We start from the raw sequence: 23,456 nt of genomic DNA, 5'->3' as shown, positions 1-23,456 counted from the left end.
AATGTTCACTGTAGATTATTTCTGCAACAGTAAAGGTGTATTTACAATGACTTATTTGTAAGTAGACATAAGCAGCACAGCAGTTCACATGTGTACCTATCATACTATGCCCACCGTTTTCTTACAGTTCACCTGTTAACCATGAAATTATCCTATGCAAACATTACAAACTGACTTCACTACTGTGTGAGGAGTCCTCTTTGAAATTCCACCACAGTTCCTCAAGCTGTAGAATCGAACTGTCTGATTGCGACTTTGAAGGGTAAATGTTTGATGGACATGTGAAATGCTTAGCTGAGGATATATCTATGTCTACCATTTATACCTTGAGGGCCATCTTGACCCAAAAGTAATGCAGTGAATCAGGATAACGAACGACAGAAGCATAGCACTCTACCATGTCTATCACGGTCTATTTAAAGAAGATATCTAACTTGTCTGGGAAATATGACAGGAAAGTGGAATTGTCTTTTAGAGGTAAGAAACTGGATATTTGTGAATAAGCATATTGAATGTAATGGCCTATATTAAATTATTACTATAATTTATTACTTATTACTAATTTATGTTAATGCCTTGTTAATGAAAGTCAATGTTTAGTTTCTTCAGTAGTAGCTTCAACATGTTTTCTTGTGTTCTCGTGATGCTCTACGTTATTACTTTTTATTAACAAATCTTCCAGAACTTTGTTTACATTTTAATATGCTACCACTTATGGTATACAACTTTGCATGCCATGTGACTAGAATTTAAAACATTTATTGTCCAGGTTTTACTCACAAAACAAGAATTCTACAGTGTGAGAATATTGCCATCTTCAATGAGGTAAATCTTTCACTGGCTTTTTCTGACTGTTTTCAGTTAGTTTATGAAGGTAATCCAGTATATTGTATTCATAACTGCTAATAGAGCTTTTTTAATTGTAGTTCTTGTCAAAGGAGTATAATATTTAGGAGCTATGTTATATAGTAGCACTGTGTAGAATGAATCATTTACAATTTCTTATGAAGTCAATGTAGGTATGTACCTTAAACGTGTCCCATTCACACTTAAAGTCTTTATTTATTTGTAATAAATTCACATACTATTGGAAGAAAAATTACCCTTAAAAACAACAAATGTACAGTACTGTGCAAAAGTCTTCGGCACATGACTTGTCTTAAGATGGTTATTTATATCTGCTACTTTAGTGTCAATAGGAAATATACATTTTATACTCTCAAACATTCCTTTTGAAAAAAGAATAGAATAGAAGAACAGGGAGCCCTGCAACAGATGTCATTGCCCTCACCGAGCCCCCAATGAACATCGGGTCAGTCTGGGATTACACAAAGTGATTGAGAGTAATTGAGAGCCTAAATAAATAAAAGAACTGGTGAATTCTCCAAGACGCTTGGAACATCCTCTCTGCCAACACCCAAGATAAACTGCATCCAGGTGCAATTAGGAGAATTGGTGTTGTTTTGAAGGCAAAAGTTTTCACACCAAATATTGATTTAGCTCGTTTTCTGTTTACTGGACTTTGTATGATGTTAATTGAGAAATGAAAACTAGTTATGTCATTAATTTTTTAAGAAATTCTTACTTTCGTGTATAAAAACTTTGCACAGTACTGTAGCTCCTGACTTTTTATAGTAAAGTTGAAATCAGTGTTTGGCTTTATATGTTGGGAGGAGATCCCAGTTATTGTCCTTATACAAACCACACCCTTTGTAGTTAGTCATCACCATCCGCTGAAACTAGAACATTCCCAAGCCTTGTAAACAGCCTCCTGTACTGTTTGAGCTCAGAGACAGTAATGAAATTAAAATATTTGACTAGTGGCCTGTCACGAGTTTATCCTTCAACTTGGGCTAACAGATACAACAATAGCTGGAAGGAGGTTAATTGAGAAGAAAAACACAGGCTTGATGTAGAGGAAGTCTTTGGCATTTTATTTTCAATCAGAAACACAGTGAAAAATCTTATTAAGTAGGAATAGGCTACTGATCAACACAGAAGTCATAAACCAAGGCAAAAAAGAACTGTTGTGATTAGAAAGCATGAAGAGCTAAAGAAATGGCAAATAACCTTTAGATTACATGGAATAAAAGGACATGTTTAAACACTTCTGTTGCTCTGTATTGACTCTAGCACTTCAGATGGCCTCACTATGGGAAGGTTGAGCGAGATGAAGTGCTGTTTATCAGTGTGTACAACTGCAGTAAGGTGTTCAGCAACAGGTCAGAACTTGTCACCCCCTGCATAGATTCCTTCCGTTTATACATGTTCAAAGTCACTTTATTAGAGACTCACAGGGATTCCTTATTATAGCAATTACAATTTTCTGTCACAACTTTTTGCATACTCGTGTGTTTTCATGTTCTCATAATAGCATGCAATGTAATAAATTGTTGAATATCTAACAAAAGGGAACACATAGATAGAATTAGTGTATAATGAGTGAGAGTGCTGTGTGTGTGTGTGTGCACAGATTGCTGGGAAAGCTGGTGATCAGCCTGCAGCATGTAGTGTCTGTTGGACAACTGCTCCTCCGTGAGCCCCTAACAGACATTCAGCACAGCCTTACTGATGTGAGTGACTCACCAGCTAGATCTAGATTATTCGAACATTGTAGTTGTTCTAATGATGTATTTTGGTGTGATTAAAAGTATTTTGTGTTGTTGAGTCATAATGGGTTTTGTTGTGTAGATCTACATAGAGCTGGAGGTGAAGTACAACCCTCTTCAAGGAGCTGCTGGGGGGTGGGACAGTGAAGACTTCCTTAGAGAAGAGCACAATGATAAGTGTGTGATTTTAAGACATTACGTCCTTCCTTCTGTCTGTTTGTCCATCCTTTCATTCCTTCAATCTACCCTTCCTTCTCTCCTTCCTTCTATCCATCTGTCCATTCTTTCTTCCATCCATCTGTCTGTCCTTCCTTCTATTCATCCATCCTTTGTTCCTTCCGTCCTTCCTTCATGTTGTCTGTCCTTCTTCAATCTTTCATTCATTCTATCCTTCCTTCCATCGACCCATCTGTCCATTCTTCCTTCTTTTCTGCCATCCTTCCTTCCGTCCATCCATCAATTTTTGTTCCTTCTGTCCTTCCTTCAATTCATCTGACCATTATTCCTTTACTTCTTCCTTTCATACACCTGTCCATCTTTCCCCCCTCCTTCATTACTTCCTTCTGTCCATCCTTCCCTCCATCCATCCATCTGTCTCTCTGTCCTTCTATCCTTATTTCCTTCCTTCTGTCCATCTATCCATCCTTTGTGCCATCCATTCTTCTTTCCATTTTTTCGTCCAACCCTCCTTCCTTCCATCCATCCATCTGCCTGTCTATCCTTTCTTCCTTCCTCCATTCCTTCTTGTTGTCCATCATCCTTCCATCTTTCCTTCCATTCTCTGGTCCGTCCTTTCTTCCTTATTTCTTTCCTTCCATCATCACTTGTTCCTTCTGTCCTTCCTTCCATCCATCCATCTGTTATTTCTTCCTCCTTCCATCCATCATCCTTCCTTCCCTCCTAACTTCCATTGATCCATCTGTCTGTCCTTCCTTCCTCATTCATTCCTTCCTTTTCTCCATCTGTCATTCCATCCATCATCCTTCCTTCCTTTCCATCCTTCATTCTTATTAATATTCATACTTCCTCTTTTCTTCCTCTCTGTCATCCATCCATCCTTCCCTCCATCTCTCTGTCCTTTCTTTTTTCTTCCTTTTGTCCATCCCTTTCCCCTTTCCCCTCCCTCCTTTCCTCCATTCATCTGTCCTTCATTCTGTCTTTACTTCCTTCTATCCTTCCATCCATCCATCCATTCTTCCTTTCTAGTGTTTTCCATATGTCCTTCCTTCCTCCTTTCCTTCCATCCATCCATCTTTCCATCCATCCTACCTTCCTTCTTTTCTTTAATCCATATATCCTTCCTTCCTTCCTCCTTTTCATTCCATCCTTTCTTCCTTCCCTCCTCCCTCCCTCCATCCATCTATCCATCAATGACTTAATCCTTTTACATTTGAAATATCCTTGTAAACCTGTGTTTTTTTTCCCCATAACTATTTCAGCTCAGAACTTGTCATCAGGAATTCTGGTTTCATGGATGTTAGGTAGAACATCTTCAATACATATTTCCCAAAAATATTTTCATAGCCTTTATTTATGGTATTTAGACTAATGTTCTCTTTAATTCCTAGCGCTTCAGATGGTCTGCGTCCTCAACAGCTGGATCGTGAGACCAGGCAGATTGGTCGCAGCCTATTGAAAACTGATGACGAAAACGGAGAGGAAGATGATGATAATGAATATGATGATGATTATGACTTTGCAGATATTGAATGTCCCAATGTGACATTCACTCCCATTTTGAGGTGTTTCAATTACCTTTCAGTGCGACACATTACACTACACTGTAATGTACTGTATTACATTACTTTGTAATACAATACATTGCACATTAATTGGGATGACCCATCATTTGATTCCCATATTTTAAATCTAAACTGAGATTGTAACAAGTGAGATAAATAATACAACTATAACTCGTGGCTTTGTTTCTCTGTGTAGTCGTTGCAGGGCTTTGGCAAAGCACGAGCTTGCTATCACACCCAAGGTGAAGTCTTTCCAGGTAAAGCAATCCAATAAGGAAAAAACAATAGCACCCCATGAAATCACTTGATGGGCACTGTTTTCTTCCTGTGTTGACATATTTCCTGTTGAAACACGATGTTTGAGCGGGACATATTAAAGGGCTCATTTGATTGGGCAAAAATTGGTAAAGTGCGAGATGAGTTATCAATCTTCCCAGAAAAGAGAGATTGTGCATTTTAAAAGCATTTACATTTTTAATACAATTAAACAAATTCTACTAAATGTTAAATTATGTCCATTTTTAGGAGTACTCTAGCATATAGATTAGCTTCAAAGCTAATAGGCATGGACTAAAAGCTACAAAACTGCTATTTTGATTTTAATGGGGTCAACAAAGAAACATATACTTTATATTCCACATTTTTATAAAACTACCAGGTTATGACAGCTTTAGGCACATGATTAGCAAAGGCTACTACTGTTACATCCTGCATTTCACAAATTTTTCCCTCAGGTGAATGTAAATGTGATTGAAGCACAGAAACTAGTTGGAGTAAACATCAACCCAGCAGTATATGTGAATATTGGAGATGAGAAAAGGCACACAGCTACTCAGAAATCTACCAACTGTCCATTTTACAATGAGGTAACGTATAGCATAGACCTCAATTGTTGTTGTATGATGCAGTGAAAGGGAATGGCAACTGAGGCTAAATGATAACAGAATTTTAATTTTCCTTTAAGCATCTCTCTGATTTTTGTAATGTTTTATTTCTCTTTTTTTTTATCTTCAAGAACTTCATGTTTGAATTCCAAGAGACACAAGATGTGCTTTTTGATAAAGTGATTGAGATTTCTGTAAGTATACCTTACATAGCAGCTAAAGTGACTTTTATACATGATCTGTAAAAAGTGAAAATGTGAAGTTGTTATCTTAAGGAGCCATTTTTGCCTGATCTGACCCTTGAAAATGACTTTTGTTGGTGTAAAATCTTACGGTCAGGTTATGTTAGCAAATTTGTACTTAAAACAGTACATTTATGTTTTTTTTTTTTTAGCCTAACTGACACAACTTTTCATACAATGTGTGCTCATTTTCTCTCTCTCTCTCTCTCTCTCTCTCTCTCTCTCTCTCTCTCTCTCTCTCTATATATATATATATATTAGGTTTTTCATAAAAAAGTGCTTGCCTTTTTGATGACCCACATTGGAACTTTCAAGATTGACATCAGCACCGTTTATCAACAGCAAGGTAGCATGACATCATTAATATTGATATGAAACCCAATGTGTTTTACATAAGGATCATTAAATGTTGGTCTCATGCTTTGATGCACAAGTGTATAGTCTCAGAATGTAGAGACTGAATCTCAGTGGCATTTTTCAAAACGTTAATGAATTCCCAAGACATTTTAATGGCGATAATTAACTCATCACCGCTAGTGAAAAAAGATGATTATACTGTAGGACTACTTCAAGACAAAGCTGCGTCTTTGATCATTACAACTACCTAACACATTGATAAATCTCACTACAGATCACCGCTTCTACCAGAAATGGGCTCCCCTCACTGACCCAAAAGACACACGCTCTGGAATTAAAGGCTATGTGAAGTGTACAGTAAGTGTGGTGATGAAAGGGGACCCTATGGGCATGGCCAGCCTGGCACCAGCTGGCAGCCAGAATGATGACATTGAAAAGTAAGACAGGGTCATCGATTGGCGCTGATGTATACTCACTGAGCACTTTCTTAGGAACACATGTCTACCTACTTATTCATGTGATTATCTAACCAGCCAACTGTGTGGCAGCAATGCAATCCCTAAAATCATGCAGATACAGATCAGGAGCTTCAGTTAATGTTCACATCAACTATCAGAATGGGAAAAATAATTTGATCACAGTGATTGGTGTTGGTGCTAGTTTGAGTATTTCTGTAACTGCTGATCTCCGGGGATTTTCACGCACAACGGTCTCTAGAATTTACTCAGAATGGTGCCAAAAACATCCAGTGAGCGGCAGTTCTACAGATAGGAAACAGCTTGTTGATGAGAGAGGTCAATGGAGAATGGCCAGACTTGTTCTAGCTGACTTGTTCTAGCTGACAGAAAGACTACGGTAACTACTCTGTACAGTTGTATTGAGCAGATTAGCATCCCAGAATGCACAACACGTCAACCCATTAGGCGGATGGGCTACAACTACAGAAGACCACTTCTGACATTTTATTAGGACATAGTGTTCCTAATAAAAGCTCAGTGAGTGTCACTAGAAGACACTTTTGGCATCTAAAGCCTGACTAATCAATATATTTTGGTACATTTTCATGTCCTGTTGTTTAGGAACCTTCTCCTGCCAAAAAGGATGCCATCAGAACGTCCTTGGGCAAAGTTTGTCCTAAAGATCTACAAAGCCGAGGGTCTTCCCAGCATGAACTCTGGCTTCATGGGGAACTTCTCAAAGATGATGAAAGACAAGAAGGTCTTCCTTGACCCTTATGTCCAGGTCACATTTGCCGGCCAGCAGGTGCTTTGCTTTCTAGCTAGTTTTAGATTGAAATTTTGGGTTCCCCAATCCAGATCCTGAAGGATCCCCAACACTCCATTTTTGTCTATTGATGTCTTACTAATCTAACATACTTTATTTAACTAATCTCAATTGTTGAGGCTTCATAAACTGAACTGGGGGTGTCAAATAAGGGAGACATCCAAAATGTGCCATTTTGGGGGTACAGGACTGAGAAACACTGGTTATAGTACAGGAAAGGAGCAGGGCCAAGTTTGGCACACTGGAATTGATTTTCAGGGTCACATTTAGCCTTTTTGAGGGCTTCTTTTTTACTATATAAAAACTAGCATAATGGTTACTTTAGAGCAAACTTTATTGCACTAAAATCCACATAACTCTCATTTTGATCAATTTTTTTTGCCATCTTTTGTCACTTCCTGTGTTATTTTTGGCCCAAGCCCTCATTCATTTCTGACCGTGGTACAAAGAAAGGAGAAGAGGTCTGATAATGCTGTAGCTTGCAAAAATTCCCATGTTTCTTCCTGTTATAGTAGAGTAAAAGTAGTTCCACACACAGATATAGCTTCTTCTCCTTTCTCTGTATTACAACAGGAAGACTTGTAATTCCTAGAACATTCATGGTATGTTTGCTTAAACTCAATCTTTGTTTGATGCATGCCTGTATAATTATATTTAAACAGTCTAATCATTTAAATTAAAACATTTTGTTTTGAATTTCCTAAAAATGCTCTACCATGACAGTAGCAGAGCCCAGCTGGTTTAGTTTTTTAATGAATTCCCATACACAATTAGACTGTACCATAACATTTTTGTTAAGTGAATGCTCACATCTACACAAGCAGCACACATACACTCACACCCTGCTAAAGGCTGTGCTTTTGTTTGTTAAATGGGTTGAGGTGCCGTAACTATTTGAACTGCTTTCTGAATCTTGCAACACAGGCTATTGGCAAACATTTCAGATCCCAAAAAAATCTCTAATGATGTAAGCGCTTATCTTATCTAAGAACAGTTCAAGTGGAGCCAGGAGCCAAACCAAAACTCTCTATAGTCTATACTATATTCCACACAACAAGTGAATATACTGTAGTTCATTTATGCAGTTTTTGCAAACATCCAATATGGCAGAAAATATTTTAGGGCAGGAATGGTGTTTTGAACTCAGGAATGATCCAAGGAAGGAGAGGAGAAAAGAATAATGTGAATTTGTATCCATAAATACGAGGGACTAAAAACGGCTCAAGGAACAAAACCGAAAAACCGGAACAAAGTGATTTTCAATTGTTCCGGAGTGAAAACGTTATTTTTAAATGCTAGAAGTCGGTTATAATCAGTTAATTTTTTTCTGATAATTTTTTCAGTAAACTAAATGTCAAAGGGTTTATCACAGTCTATTTATGGACCTACACCACTTCATGTTGCCTGAAAAAATGAAACGTGCTTTGAACCTGAAGGAAAGTCCTTTGTGGATGTCGTATTGTGTAAATGAAGACCTTTTGAACCACTATATGTAATTACTACTTACATGCATGGCTAATTCAGATACAAGGAAAACATTATTAGATGTAAAAAGTACTTCACTGAATTATTGAAAGATATGATGCATTAATACAGATTTGATGATGCAAATCCTTCATTAAAATTTTAGAATAGAATAGAAGCCTTTATTTTGGTCACACAGTATACATACAAGTTTGCATATATACAGTGAAATTTATTTGTTTTCACATATCCCAACTAAGCTGGGGTCAGAGTGCAGGGTCAGCCCCTGATACGGTGCCCCTGGAGCAGATAGGGTCAAGGGCCCAACAGTGGCATCTTGTTGATGCTGGGGCTTGAACCCCCGACCTTCTGGTCAGTAACCCAGAGCCTCAACTGCTGCTGATCCACCACTGCTCCTAACGGTTTTCCTAACTGTTAATTAACTGTATGCTTGTTATGATGTTTATTGTGATGAATCGCTAATTCTTTTTTGAATTTTGTGTGGCTTATTTTGAGCTTGTTTTTCCAGACCAGATAGTATACTTCTCTTGTGAGATCTGGCAATGCTTCAACTGGTATTTCACCCTCCACTACCTCTTTTAAAAAGAACGTTATTAACCGTTCTTTTATTTTGTTCTAACCGGTAAACATTTGGAAAGGAGGCTGCGGAACTTCAGAACCAGAATGGAAAAAATACAGTTTTTGCTCTGAACGAACCAAAATGAAAAACATTTCGTTTTTAGTCCCTGATAAGAAAACTGTAAATACATAAAAAATATATATTATATCTACATTTTTATAGGGAGAAACATCAGTAGAAAGCAGCACCAATACTCCCGAGTGGAATGAACAGATATCCTTCATCGAGCAGTTTCCTCCTCTTGCTCGACGAATCAAAATCCAGATCCTTGATGATGCCAACATTGTGGATGTAGCTGTGGCAACACATTTCTTGGACCTTCTTCAGATATCTAACCCCAACCGAAACGGTCAGTCTTAAGAGTCATTACTGCTGATTTACTTGTAATTACTGTGATTGCCTGAGTGTGATAACTACTGAAGTTATGTTCAAAAGGACAGCCAAAGCTACCCGTGACATACAGTGGCTAAACTACAGTTAAGCCACCCTTTTCTACAAAGTAGTTAGCCCTAAAAGCTACTAACAAATAGTTGCTAACTACATTGAAGATATTTAAGGAAGAAAAACTTAAATAATTTAACATTAAATGTTATTACTTAATTCTTCAATCAGAATATCTGATTTCAGAATGAAATAATAACATTTAATAGTATTTAAAGTTCAATTATTTAGGTTTTACTACTAAGTTTATAAGATCTTATAAATGTATAGTTTAGTCCATAAAAATATGTTATATGTACTATACATATCATCTTAAATATATTTATTTAAAAAACATCTTCATTGCATTTGTAGCACAATAATTCTCCTTTAAAGGGATAGTTCACCCAAAAATGAAAATTCTCTCATCATTTACTCATGCCATACCAGATGTGTATGACTTTCTTCCTTTAGAACACAAACTAATATTTTTAGAAGAATACCTCAGCTCTGTAGGTCCATACAATGCAAGTGAATGGTGACCAGAACTTTGAATCTTCAAAAATCACATAAAGGTTGAATACAAGTATCCAGTGGTTAAATCTATATATTCTGAAGTGATATGATAGATGTAGAGAGAAACAGATCAATATTAAAGTCCTTTTAATCTTTAAATCTCCACCTTTGACCAGCCCCAACCAGTAGGTGGTGATATGCATGAAGAATACAAATTGCCAACAAAAGAAGAACGTGAAAGTGATGATTCATGGTAAAAATTACTTAAATATTGACCTTTTTCTCACCCACACCTATCATATCTCTTCTGAAGATATGGATTTCACCACTGGAATCTTATGGATAACTTTTATGATGATTATGGAAATTTCAAAGTTCTGACTATACTTGCATTGTGAGGACCTACAGGGCTGGGATATTCCTCTAAAAATCTTTGTTTGTGTTCTGCAGAAGAAAGAAAGTCATACACATCTGGTATGGAATGAGAGTAAATTATGAGATAATTTTCATTTTTTGGTGAACTTTTCCTTTAATACTTTAATACTATGGAATTAAATTGTTTTTTTTTACAGGTCCCCTGTATAATGAATAACAGCATTAGCTGAAAGATAATTTCTTTCAAACTATTTGCAAGCAAAATGGACATTATCACGGAAATATTTACATTTACATTTTTATATTTATGCATTTGATAGACGCTTTTATCCAAAGCGACTTACAGTGCACTTATTACAGGGACAATCCCCCCGGAACAACCTGGAGTTAAGTGCCTTGCTCAAGGACCCAATGGTGGTGGCCATGGGGCTCAAACCAGCGACCTTCTGATTAACAGTTATGTGCTTTAGCCCACTACACCACCACCACTCCGGTTAAATATACCAAATGAATTAAAAACAAAAGCGACATCAAATGACATGTATATCGCAATATGTATCGTATCATGATCGTGGTTGGCGATACCCAGCCCTAATGGAAAGGGTCCATTGTCATCGGTTAATTTTCTCGGCTGTAAAGTACAACAAAAATACGATGTAGCTTTTTATTAAAATGCTACTTGTTGATAAAAAGGAGCTTGTTACTGGAAAAATTACACTATTGTGAAAATAGCTGAACTACTGTCACGCCACTGAAAAATGTATTTAAGTTAGTAGTGTCTCAGAAATGAGAAACAGAATTTTTTCCTGGCCCTCCTCAACACTGAACACTGTGCCTTTTGTAGCCTAAAGTGTACTTCAGACGCAAAAGCTAGATGTCTGCGTACAGGACACAAAATGAATTTTTCTAACCATGTGTACTTTGAACCCCCTATGTGCCTGGAATTTGAGCCATTGCTGTCACAAAGAAGTGCTAGAAGAAGATGTAATCATCGCCATAGATTCTTTTATTTACTGAAATAACAACCTCCATGATTGTACCATAGGAAAGAGCGTAACGGTCAACTAGCGTGTTACGACAGTAAGTCACTGTTTGTGGATACATAACAAATTAATGGAGAGAGCCATAAATTGACACCTACCTGCTGCAAAATTGTCAGTGTCTTCTCTTATAAAACAACGTAGTTAATTCCAAAAGGATTCTTTAGTATAAAACATGTTGAAGATTGGCAGACAGTTGGTCAATTCACTAAGTGATGAGCTGTTTCCTCACAAAAGCAGTTTATTCAGCGTTGGGAAGCATCTCCTCCCATCCATTCAAGAAGAACAGCCTCTGGTCTCCTCGCCAGTGTACCACATGCTACGCTATGTTTTGCTAAACTTGAAGGCTCAAGCTTGGTAGAGGGGTTCTAATTTTAGGTTAAAAGAATTTCAACTTTTCAACTTTTATCTGCATTCTGCACTATTTGTTTTGCTGCATCTATGCGGCCTCCAAAGAGGCTGCAAACTCGGGCCTTGCAGGAACGTCTTTTTCTTTGCCAGTTAAATAATAATCACCCAAATTTAAAAATGATCTCATTATTCTCTTACCCTGATGCCATCCCAGATGTGTATGAAAGTCTTTCTTCAGCAGAACACAAATGAAGACTTTCAGAAGAAGATAGTTCTCTGTCAGGTCCTTATAATGGAAGTACACGGGTGTCAGCACTTTGACGGTCCAAAAGTCACATTAAGGCAGCATAAAAGTATTCCACATGAATCCAGCCGATCAACGAATGTCTTCTGAAGTGAATCGATAGGTTTATGTAAGAAACAAGTCGATAATTAAAATGTTTTTAACTTTGAATCGGCGCTTCTGTCCTGGACTCCGATGCTGTTTGAAAAGGCTGAACTCTTGTGACAGCTACTTGATGCATCAACTGCTGTGAGGAAGTGCATTTAGAAGTTAATAACATTTTAATTATCAATTTGTTTTTTACGCAAATGTATTGATTTGCCTCAGAAGACATTCAGTGATAGGCTGGATTTGCGTGGATTAATTTTATGCTGCCTTATTGTGACTTTTGGACCATCAAAGTGCTGACACCCGTGTACTTGCATTATAAGGATCTGACAGAGCTCTATCATCTTCTAAAATCTTCATTTGTGTTCTGCTGAAGAAAGACAGTCATAAAGGGTAAGTGAATAATGAGAGAATTTTAATTTTTGTGTGAACTATTCCTTTAATTCCTCAGGCATTTATTTTAACTTTAACATTTCAGTGTCCTCTTTCTGTCTCAGAATCTTATATAACCCACTGGGAAAACAACTACCTGGTATCTGCTCCTTCGTGTTTTTAAAATGTCTACGTACCCTCCAGCATTCTCTTGAACCCTTCACTCACTCCTTATCGTCCCTCGGTAACCCACTACCCCAGTCTTTCCTCTATCCAACAGGTTTCAACCCTACCTTTGGGCCAGCATGGATAAATCTGTATGGCTCTCCTCAAAACTCCACACTGAGGGATATCCACAGACATCTTAATGAAGGACTGAGTGGAGGGATCTTCTACAGGGGCAGAATCCTGCTCTCGCTAACTGTCGAGGTTTATAGCTCTCCCACAGCTGTGGTGACAGAGAGTAAGACCATTGCTAATGTGAAGAGCACAATCGGCAGGCTTACTCTCAAACGCATGAGCCGAAAGTCCAAGGAGAAGAAGAGGACAGACAAAGACGGTAGTGTCAATAGCACAAAGTGAAATATCTGTTCTGATATGTTTGATATGTGACTAACACTGTAATTCTTTATGGATTGTGTATGATAAATACATGAGGTATATTTAAAGCAGAATTAATGTTTGAACTGCAATCTGCTTGTCTGACATATCAACATTGGCTCAAACGATGACGTAAGTTTGGGGTGGGACTGTCTGTTTGTTCAATGGCAGATAGGGAGTGTTTGAAACCTGTTTCAAAACAGTTATTATTTTATAATTCTGTTTGGTGTCACTAGTGGAGCAGAAATATCATGGTTCACCTTTAACCTCCTGAGACCCCCGGGTGACTGCTGTGTGCATTTTCCATTTCCATTTTTGATTTGTAACTAGTAGCACCTAATAAACAAGCAAAATAATAATAAAATATTTTTTTCCCTAAATATTAATGACTACATATGTGGACAGCAAGGCTATGTTGTGAAATTTGAAATAACACCAAGCAATCAAAAGTCAGGTTTTTTTCTCCATCAAATTGTTTATTATGTTTCCAGGAGTGTTAATTATTCATGTTTTTGAGACATTACAGACATTAGAACTGATTTTCTGTTAAAATAAAATTTAGCATTATAAAATGCTCAATCTATGCACTGATAACCATTGTCCCATGTCTGCCAAACATGATGAGTGCTCCAAACATCATCTGCAGCCTGAAACTGAACTTTTGATCGGATTTTAGTAATGAATGCACTTCGCTGCATAGAAAGCTATAGGATGCTCTCTATTAATGACTTAACCTCCAGTGTGCTGTCTGTCATCACTGGTATCAGAACAGTTTGATATGCACCTTATTTTTATCCTAACTCCATATTAAGCATCTGAAAGCAAATGTTTTCAGCTTTTGTATGAATCTATTTAATCCACTCAATGTGAAAATAAATAGTAAATATAGGAATGCATTAGTGTTAACTAATAGAACTGTATTGCACAGTGATAACAAAATGTATATTCAAATGAAGCAAAATGACCCACCCCCATGTTAGCTTTCTCGTATCCAAGCTTAATATGCAGTGTAATCTTGTACTGATTACAAATTACATAGCTGAAAGTGTAATTGGTAATGTAATATATTGGATTACATGTTTTAGGTAATCTAATATGATTACTTTCTCATTATTGCAGATTTAACGCTTTTTTATTTGCTGTCACGTGCCATTGAGTAGAATAGTCATGTGCCATTATGACCAAAATACAAAGAGGAAGAAATATATTCAGTAGGGGTGGATACCTTTGAAAACTTATAAATTTTCTCTTTATTTTGAATTTGACAAACATAGTCAAAGGAAAAGTAAAACACTCAATTTTAAAATCAATCTTACCATAATGCTAAATTACACATTATGCCACAAATACATTATGAAAAATGTACTGCCTTTGCCTGATTAATATGCAACAATGTAATCAATAAAAAGTAACTCTAATCTGATTATGAGTATTTAAAAAATATAATGTAATCTAATTACAAGTATTTGATTTTGTAATCTGATAACGTAATCCCGATTAAATGTAATCCCTTCCACCCAGCATGAGTCAACTATAAGACATTTGCAGGTTGATTTCATTTGTAAAACTGTGGCTCTGTTACACTAGCAAAACATTGCTCTGGTATTTTAAAGGAATAGTTCACCCAAAAATGACATTTACTCAACCTCTTGCCATCCCAGATGTGTATGACTTTCTTTCTTCTGCAGAACACAAATTAAGATTTTTGAAGTATGTGTCTGCTCTGTAGGTCCATACAATGCAAATGAATGGGTACCAATATTGTTGCTTCAAAAATAATTTAAGGCAGCATAAAAGTAATCCAGTGGTTATATCCATGTCTTCAGAAGTGATATGACAGGTGTGGGTGAGAAACAGATCAATATTTAAGACAATTTTTGCTAGAACTTCTTCTCTCTACCCAGTAGGGGGCATATGCATGAAGAATGTGAATCACCAAAAACACAAGAAAAAGAATGTGAAAGTGAAAGTGGAGATTTATTGAGCAGGGAGGAGAATTGTGTAGTAAAAATGTAGTCAGTTTCTCACCAACACCTATCAAATCCCTTCTGAAGATATAGATTTAACCACTGTTAACCACCACTGAGTCATATGGATAATTGTTATGCTGACATATGGGATTTTTGGAGCTTCAAAATTTTGGCACCCATTCACTTGCATTGTATGGACCAAAAGAGCTGAGAATTTTTCTTAAAACCTTCATTTGTGGTCTGCTGAAGAGAGAAAGTCATACATATCCAGGATGGCATAAGAGTGAGTAAATGATGAGAGAATTTACATTTTTTGGGTGAACTATTCCTTCAAGCGTCCATCCAGCCCATCACAGCAACATTGGTTCAACCAATCAAAGAGTTGTCTGTCATCTGATTTAAAAAGTGACTATTTTTCCAATTTCATTTGGTGAAGATATAATTACATGTTAATTACACACTTCAGCTTTAAGTTAAATGTGTAAAGTAAATTTGATTCACAGTGTAACAGTGGAATTATGAATCAATTCAGAAACAAACATGGAGCTAGTTATGAACAGAAAATGACTTTATTCAGCAGTGCAGACTCACAGTGGACCTGCGGCGGAATCTGAGGACATCGGCACTGAGGTACCAGCTGCGGTCACAGTAGAAGTGGAAGATGTTCACCCAATTCCTGAGGTCAGTGACCATGTTTGCCTGTTAGGAGAAGATAAAACAGTCATGATGCACTTGTTCAGATTTTATTACTATTTTACAATTCAGATTGTATTACCTATTTTAATACATTTTATAATTGTGTATCTGTTATTTCTTCATGCAGAATTTCACAGGAGAGAAGGAGGAATTTTTGTTGTTTGCCTCTTTCTTTGAGGTGACAATGATAGATCCTTCAATTGGCTCTAAGCCTGTCACCTTTGAGCTCTCTATAGGTATGACAAGACTATTTATGTCATATGTTGAGGGTTTTAATAATTTAGTCATTTACTTAATATTTTCTTACTTAAAGGGATAGTTCACCTATAAGGCAAAATTATTTTATCGTTTACTCATGTTCATTTTACTCTAAACCCAACTTTCAATAAAAACAATAGGAGATATTAGGCAGAATGTTAGTATCAGTCACCATTTGCTTTCATTGCATCTTTTTTTATTTTATTTTTTTTGCACACAATGAAAGTAAATGGTCACTGATACTTTAATTCTGCATAACATTTCCTTTTGTGTATCACAGAAGAATACAATTAATAAAGGATTGCATGGAACATGAGGGTGAGTAAATAAAGACAGGATTTTCAGTTTTGGGTGAACTATTCCTTATTTCATAAAAAGTAAATACATAAATAAAAACAACTATTAAAGTGCAATTTATCCTCTTACAACTATGTGCTTCACAGGGAATTATGGGAAAACTGCAGAAGTGCTGGTAAAGTCAAGCAAGATTGGAAGTCAGGAGAACTTGGCTGAGGACAGAGAGCCTCTGTTAGAATCAGAGGATGAGTTGGAGAGACAAGAGATCCTGAACCCAGGCCCTCAAAACAAATCTGTGACTGCTCCCAGAAGACCACAGGCCACTGAATATGACAGGTGCACTGACATTCTTTCCCATCACTCAAAGTTGACCGCTTGTCGTTTTGTGGAGTGCAGTAGAATTGTGGCATAAAAACATATAACTTCAGATTTTTTTTATTGTTCAGATCATTTAGTTGCATTCCTCTCCTCCGGGAGAAACCATGCATCTACGTGTGGAGCAACTTTGAAGATCACACCTTCCGATTCCACAACAGCAACTGGTTGTCCAAGATGGCCGATAGGCTGGTAAGTGCTACACTATAGATATTGAATACTGTACTTTACATGACCAGAATTCTGTGTACAGATATCTAAATATGTATATTTTCAGTCCAAGATGCTGATTAATCAATACAAGTCCAAGCATTAGTTGTTTGTAATGTCTTGCATTCATAACTATTCACGATTTACTAATTCATGACATAAGGAGCTAATTGAGACACAGGTTAAAATCAGCTATCGGCACCGATTAAAGTCGATATATCGGTCTACCTCTAATATACACTAATTAAGCACTTTAATAGGAACACCTGTACACAATCTAATCAGCAAATCATGTGCCAGCAGTGCATTTTATTATGACCATAGTGTTCCTAATAAAGTGCTCATTGATTGTGTGTGTGTGTGTATATATATATATATATATACTTTCTGAGTAAAATTAATATTTCTGTTTTATTCTATAAAGTACTGAAAATATTTATCCAAAATTCTAAATAAAAATATTGTAATTTAGAGCATTTATTTGCAGAAAATGACATTGAATAATGCAAAGAAAACAAGTTCATATTCATTTTTAAACAACTCAATACTGATGTTTTAACTTAGGAAGAGTTCATAAATCAATATTTGGTTGAATAACACTGATTTCAATCACAGTTTTCATTTCAACCCTATTGTTCTTGACTCTTGGAATGTGATCAAGAGGATGATGGATGGCTAAAAGCCATCAAAGAAAGCCGAGCTGCTTGAATTTTTGTGCCAGGAGTGGCATAACGTCACCCAACAGCAATGTGAAAGTCTGGTAGAGAGCCTGCCAAGACGCATGAAAGCTGTGATTGAAAATCAGTGTTATTCCACCAAGTATTGATTTCTGAACACTTCCTAGGTTAAAACATCAGTATTGTGTTGTTTCAAAAATGTTAACACATTTTTATTGCATTATTCAAGGCCTGAAAACACTGCATTTTTGTTATTTGACCACTTTATATTTTCTGCAAATAAATGCTCTAAATGACAATATTTTTATTTGGAATTTGGGAGACATTTTTTCAATACTTTATAGAATAAAACAAAAATTTAAATTTTTCTCAAACACATACCTATAAATAGTAACTGATAATTTTACAGTGGTCTCTTAATCTTTTCCATATATATTTATGAAATGTGTTTATTATTATTATTAATTTGGAGTTAAATATGAACAGGACATTTTCTTGACAGGTTTGTTTGAGTCCATTTCTTCTGTAGAAGGATAACACAGAACAAATCTTTCATGAACAAATAACATTTGAATGAAAATGTAATATTTTCAATCTTTGTCCTTAATATTTGTATTATGTTGTAACTGTTTAAAAAATAATAAGGTACTTGAGGCTGTTCAGTGTTGTAAATATAGTCACGACTGAAGGGGATGCAGGCCTATGCAAACAACAACATTTAGCTGTGACTATATTCGTGATATAGCATGGCCTCATACTTTATTGCTTAAAAACAGCTCATGTGCTCCTTTATTTCTCTAATGTTGTTCCAAATCGATTCCATTACTTTATTGGATATATAATTTTTTTTATACATTACTTGAAAACAGTGAGAATGTGTTCTGAGTGCCATTTCCTTTGTTTGATTTATATTCTTCTTTCTATTAGGAATATGGCATTGATGAGGTGGAGATATTGTTGAAAAGACCAAAAAGCAAAGCTAAAGAACGTTTAATGGATGTCGTCATGGAATTATTTTCCACTTGCAAGTAGGATTCATTTTCATGAGCACTATTGACACTGTTCTCACTTAAACCAAACAGTAGCTCTTTTTTACATAGCATTATGGATATTAAAAAGATCATTCTCTCTGGATGTTAGGCAGTACAGCACAAACTTAGAGAGAAAGAGGAATACTCGCCAAAACCCCCTGGACAAGTGCCGTGTAGGGCTTATCAAAAGGAACATAGTAAGTGGACTGCACTTTTATTTTTAATATGGAAACGCATTGTTTAATAATTATCATGTTGCTGTAGCGCAACTGGTAGAGCATGGGGCCAGCAATGCCAAATATCTTTTTATCGTTTTATTAAAGATATTCAATAATTTGGCTTTAGTTTTTGACAACAAATAGTAAACACTAACAGACTTCAGTGAGATTGTGAAAATGATTGCATTTTTCCACAGGTCTTGCTGGCGAAGCAGGCCATAAGAGTGAGAAAAAGAGTTACCCGAAATACAGTAAAAGACAGACTAGCAGACCTCAAAAATATTGTAAAGAGACTCCACTTTCTGGCACAAGAGGTAGTGCTATTAAGATTTACTGAGTTAATGTTTATCTCAATGTACACTGCCTGGCCAAAAACAAAAGTTGCATTCTCTATTATTTAGTTGGACCAGCTTTAGCTTTGATTACGGTGTGCATTCGTTGTGGCATTGTTTTGACAACCTTATGCAATGTCACTACATTTATTTCCAGTCAGAGTTGCATACATTTTTGGTCGATATCTTGAATTGATGACGGGAGAGTCGAACCACTCCGTAAAGTCTTCTCCAGCACATCCCAAAGACTTTCAGTGGGGTTAAGGTCAGGACGCTGTGGCGGCCAATTCATGTGTGGAAATGATTCCTCATGCTCCCTGAACCACTCTTTCACAATTTGAGCACGATGAATCTTGACATTGTCATCCTGGAATATGCCCGTACCGTCAGGGAAGAAAAAAATCCACTGATGGGATAACCTGGTCATTCAGGTAGTCAGCTGACTTCTTTTTTTTTTGTGGCATAATGTTGCTGAGCCTAGACTTGACCAAACGAACAACCCCAGATCACAACACTGCCTCCAGAGGCTTGTACAGTGGGCACTATGCATGACAGGTGCATCGCTTCATGCGCTTCCCTTCTTACCCTGACGTGCCCATCGCTTTGGAATAGTGTACATTTGGACACATTAAACCACATGACATTTTCCATAGCTCTACATTCCAATCTTTATGCTCACTAACAAATTGAAGTAGTTTCTTTCGATTAGCCTCACAAACAAGTGGCTTTCTTGTGTCCACACAGCTGTTTAGTCCCAATCCTGTAAGTTCTCATCACATTTTGAGTGTGGAAATGCTCGTGATTTCACTATTAAACATAGCCGTGAGTTCTCCTGTCAATGTTTTATGATGCGACTTCACCAAGTGTTTTAGTGATCTCCGATAATGATAATTTTTTTCCGACCACATTCCTTTCGTGAATCTGATGGTTTCAACATTATCCTTCCAGGTTTTAATAATGTGTTGGACAGTTCTTAACCCAATTCCAGTGATTTCATCAATCTCCTTAGTTGTTTTCTTTGCTTGATGCAGGCCAATAATTTGCCCCTTCTGAAACACAGTAACGACATCTCCACGACCACGAGAAATGAGACGCTACACACTGCATCAGTTAGGGTTAAAATAATTTTTGCTAGCTGAAACATATTAATCACTGCAATAATGATCCGATCAAAGGCTCTTGAGTATCTGCCTATTTAAATCCAAACAGTGCCTTTGTTTTTGGCCAGGCAGTGTATGTAAATTAATTTACTTGAAGAATATAGAAAATAATTTTCTCAGTCATTAGCCACATACTGTGTTTGTGTGCTATTACTACAGCCTCAGAGCACTCTGCCCGATGTGTTTTTGTGGATGTTGAGTGGAGGAAAGCGAGTAGCTTACGCCAGGATCCCAGCACACTCCATTCTCTTCTCATTAGTGGAGGAGGAAAAGGGAAAAGACTGCGGCAACATCGCAACTGTGTACATGAAGGTACATTTTGTAAATGTAGTTTTAGATATTTTCAATGCAAAACAATACAAAAATACTAATTAGGAAAGTGTATCATAAAATAAATAGGCCTACATATTAATTGTTAAAGGAATATTCAGAGTTAAACACAAGTTAAGCTCAATCGACAGCATTTATGGCATAATATTAATTACCACAAAAAATTATTTCAACTCGTCCATTCTTTTCTTTAAAGAAAGCAACAATCTGAGTTACAGCGAGACACTTATAATGGAAGTAAATGTGACCAATCCATAAATATATAAATAATCAATGTTTCAAAAGTGTAGTCACTAGACGTAAACAATATGCGTGTTAACATGATTTTAATGTGATAAAATCACTTGCTAACATTTTCTATGTAAAGTTGTATCCAATTTTACAGATTCATTGCCATGATGTAATGCTGTAACCCTAAATTAACCATAAAAATGTAAACAACTTTACAGCTCAAATACACACGTTTTAATAGAGGAATTAATGTAAGTGTATTTATAAAATTATAAGCTTCACATTTCTGCTTCTAAACCCTCCAAAAATAGGCCCCATTCACTTCCATTGTAAGTGCCTCACTGTAACCTCGATTTTTGCATTTTAAAAGAAAAGACGGGATGAGTCGAAAGTCATTATTGTGGTATTCAACATTATGCTACAAATGCTGTTGATTGAGCTTAACTTGCGTTGAACCCGGAATATTCCTTTAAGTGCTCAGCCAGGCACTGTGGAATATTACTTCCAAAACTCTTATCTCTCAATAGACCCCTGGAGGACCAGTGGGGGAAATCTTTGCCAAACTGGAAGTCTATATGTGGCTTGGTATCACAAAGTATGCAAAAAACAGTGTCACGAGCCTTCCAGCAGAGTTTAGACCCATTTACGAGGAGGCGACATCTGGTGTATCGATTCCCCGTAACATGCCTCCCACCAAATTAGCAGTGGAAGGTATTCAATTTAGCCAACACAAACCTCTCTGATATTCTCAATAATTTGTCCCAGACAGCTTTGAAAACCAATATATTTTCATTTGGATGACATTTGAATGTGTTTTCATGAAAATTACAATCCTTTCTTTGTCCTTTCTTTTTTTTCATCCAGACAGTCGATATTTCCAGCTGCGAGCTCACATTTATCAAGCCCGTGGCATCATTGCAGCTGATGACAACGGACTGTCCGACCCCTTTGCCAATGTTGTGTTCTCCACTCAGTGTCAGGTCACTAAAGTGAGTCTCAAACATATTAAGAGTGCAAAGACTTTTGTTCTACACTACAACAAAATATTTTTCTTATTCTGTATTTTTGTCTTATTGTCCAGTAAAAATATCTAAACATCCTTAAAACAAGATAAATCGACTTAACATTTAGATATTAAAATAATATTTGGGGTTTAATACAAGATAAGCTCAATCAACAGGATGTGATGTGGTATATTGTTGTTTACCACAAACATTACTTTCAACGTGTCCCTCCTTATCTTTAAAAAAGCTATACTCTGGATTTCAGTCAGACACTTACAATGGAAGTCAATGGGGCCAATCAGTAAATGTTAAAATACTCACTGTTTCAAAAGTATAGCCACAAGGTGTAAACAATATGCACATTAACACGATTTTAGTGTGATACAATCACATACTAACTTTTCTGTGTAAAGTTATAGCCAATTTTTAAATGTCGTTACCATGACGATGTAATGGCCTAAACCGAGAAATTATTTAAACAACTTTTCAATAATACATGAGTTTTTTTTTTTTACCTATATGTACAATGTATTATATTCAAATGATCATGCTACCTTATAAATAAAACATCAAATACAAATAAACAGTTCAAAACTGTAAAAAAAAGATGGACGACGCCCCTTCGCTCCTTTCCATTGGTGAGAACTGAAGCCGCCAGTGTCCCGATATGGCGCTGACACCTTGGGACTTGAGTCTGCGCAGTTGCGATTTCGGGACCAGACCTGCGCAGTAGTGAGCAGGAAGTAAAGCCGCGAAATCAAGGCCCCGCCCTCACTCTCGCTGAATCAATCGCAAGGACACGCCCCTGCACTTTTGACTTTTGACTTATGACGGTGTGAAATAATTAATTACAGAAATTTAGATATTACATTTAAAGCTCCAATCTCCTCAGACCTCCGAAGATCCCGAAAAAAAGTCAGTTGGTGCTTCAGTGACTACTTCGCTCAGAGAACCTGTCAATCACAGCTGTCAGTCATGAATGATGTCACAGCACCGTTTTTATAGCATCTAATAACTAACTAAAAACAAACTTATTTTGAAAACAAACACTTGAAATGACATCAATGTGATAGAAACTTCAGTAAATGACAGAAACTATCTTTGGAAAAAAGATATGTGAAGTGTAATTTAATTGTTTAGTTGGTCTCACGTCCCGTTGAATAACATGGGGAGGCGGGGTTTATGACCTATACTAGGACCAGTCACCGGGGGGCGATCGAGAAGTTTTGGCTTCACTTTTGAGGGCTTGTGCGGCACACTTGTTCAAAACAGTGGAAAACTTGCAATAACACTTCAATCAATCAAGTGTGGATGTTCTTCTTTAATTCACAACCATCAATTTCTTGTTATTTGTCAAGCATGCATCATCAAATGGATGTT

The 23,456-nt window shown here is 36.6% G+C and overlaps 1 protein-coding gene across 2 annotated transcripts in view; it reads left to right on the top strand.

Moving 5' to 3' along the window:
- Nucleotides 1-249: 249 nt before the first annotated feature.
- fer1l4 (fer-1 like family member 4) overlaps nucleotides 250-23,456 on the top strand; it is a 45,893-nt gene continuing 22,686 nt past the window's right edge. Inside the window, exons 1-25 of one of the 2 annotated variants that reach the window (XM_052102086.1) lie at nucleotides 250-477; nucleotides 770-825; nucleotides 2,134-2,222; nucleotides 2,474-2,573; nucleotides 2,692-2,786; nucleotides 4,049-4,090; nucleotides 4,178-4,351; nucleotides 4,548-4,608; nucleotides 5,086-5,217; nucleotides 5,367-5,429; nucleotides 5,739-5,823; nucleotides 6,109-6,271; nucleotides 6,914-7,097; nucleotides 9,385-9,571; nucleotides 12,968-13,246; nucleotides 15,838-15,938; nucleotides 16,081-16,189; nucleotides 16,655-16,844; nucleotides 16,955-17,075; nucleotides 18,698-18,798; nucleotides 18,911-18,998; nucleotides 19,217-19,333; nucleotides 20,671-20,823; nucleotides 21,600-21,783; nucleotides 21,937-22,061. In XM_052102086.1, coding sequence (XP_051958046.1) covers nucleotides 399-477; nucleotides 770-825; nucleotides 2,134-2,222; nucleotides 2,474-2,573; nucleotides 2,692-2,786; nucleotides 4,049-4,090; nucleotides 4,178-4,351; nucleotides 4,548-4,608; nucleotides 5,086-5,217; nucleotides 5,367-5,429; nucleotides 5,739-5,823; nucleotides 6,109-6,271; nucleotides 6,914-7,097; nucleotides 9,385-9,571; nucleotides 12,968-13,246; nucleotides 15,838-15,938; nucleotides 16,081-16,189; nucleotides 16,655-16,844; nucleotides 16,955-17,075; nucleotides 18,698-18,798; nucleotides 18,911-18,998; nucleotides 19,217-19,333; nucleotides 20,671-20,823; nucleotides 21,600-21,783; nucleotides 21,937-22,061 — 3,078 coding nt within the window. In that variant the 5' untranslated portion in view covers nucleotides 250-398. Of the gene's footprint in view, nucleotides 478-769; nucleotides 826-2,133; nucleotides 2,223-2,473; nucleotides 2,574-2,691; nucleotides 2,787-4,048; nucleotides 4,091-4,177; nucleotides 4,352-4,547; nucleotides 4,609-5,085; nucleotides 5,218-5,366; nucleotides 5,430-5,738; nucleotides 5,824-6,108; nucleotides 6,272-6,913; nucleotides 7,098-9,384; nucleotides 9,572-12,967; nucleotides 13,247-15,834; nucleotides 15,939-16,080; nucleotides 16,190-16,654; nucleotides 16,845-16,954; nucleotides 17,076-18,697; nucleotides 18,799-18,910; nucleotides 18,999-19,216; nucleotides 19,334-20,670; nucleotides 20,824-21,599; nucleotides 21,784-21,936; nucleotides 22,062-23,456 lie in introns of both variants that reach the window. The other variant, XM_052102085.1, reaches the window with a different exon arrangement.

This window comes from Xyrauchen texanus, chromosome 32 (assembly GCF_025860055.1).
Source record: "Xyrauchen texanus isolate HMW12.3.18 chromosome 32, RBS_HiC_50CHRs, whole genome shotgun sequence".
In the NCBI taxonomy this organism is placed as follows: Eukaryota; Metazoa; Chordata; class Actinopteri; order Cypriniformes; family Catostomidae; genus Xyrauchen; species Xyrauchen texanus.
The sequence above is the reverse complement of the archived record's forward strand: the minus strand, read 5'-3'. Positions and strand labels throughout refer to the sequence as shown.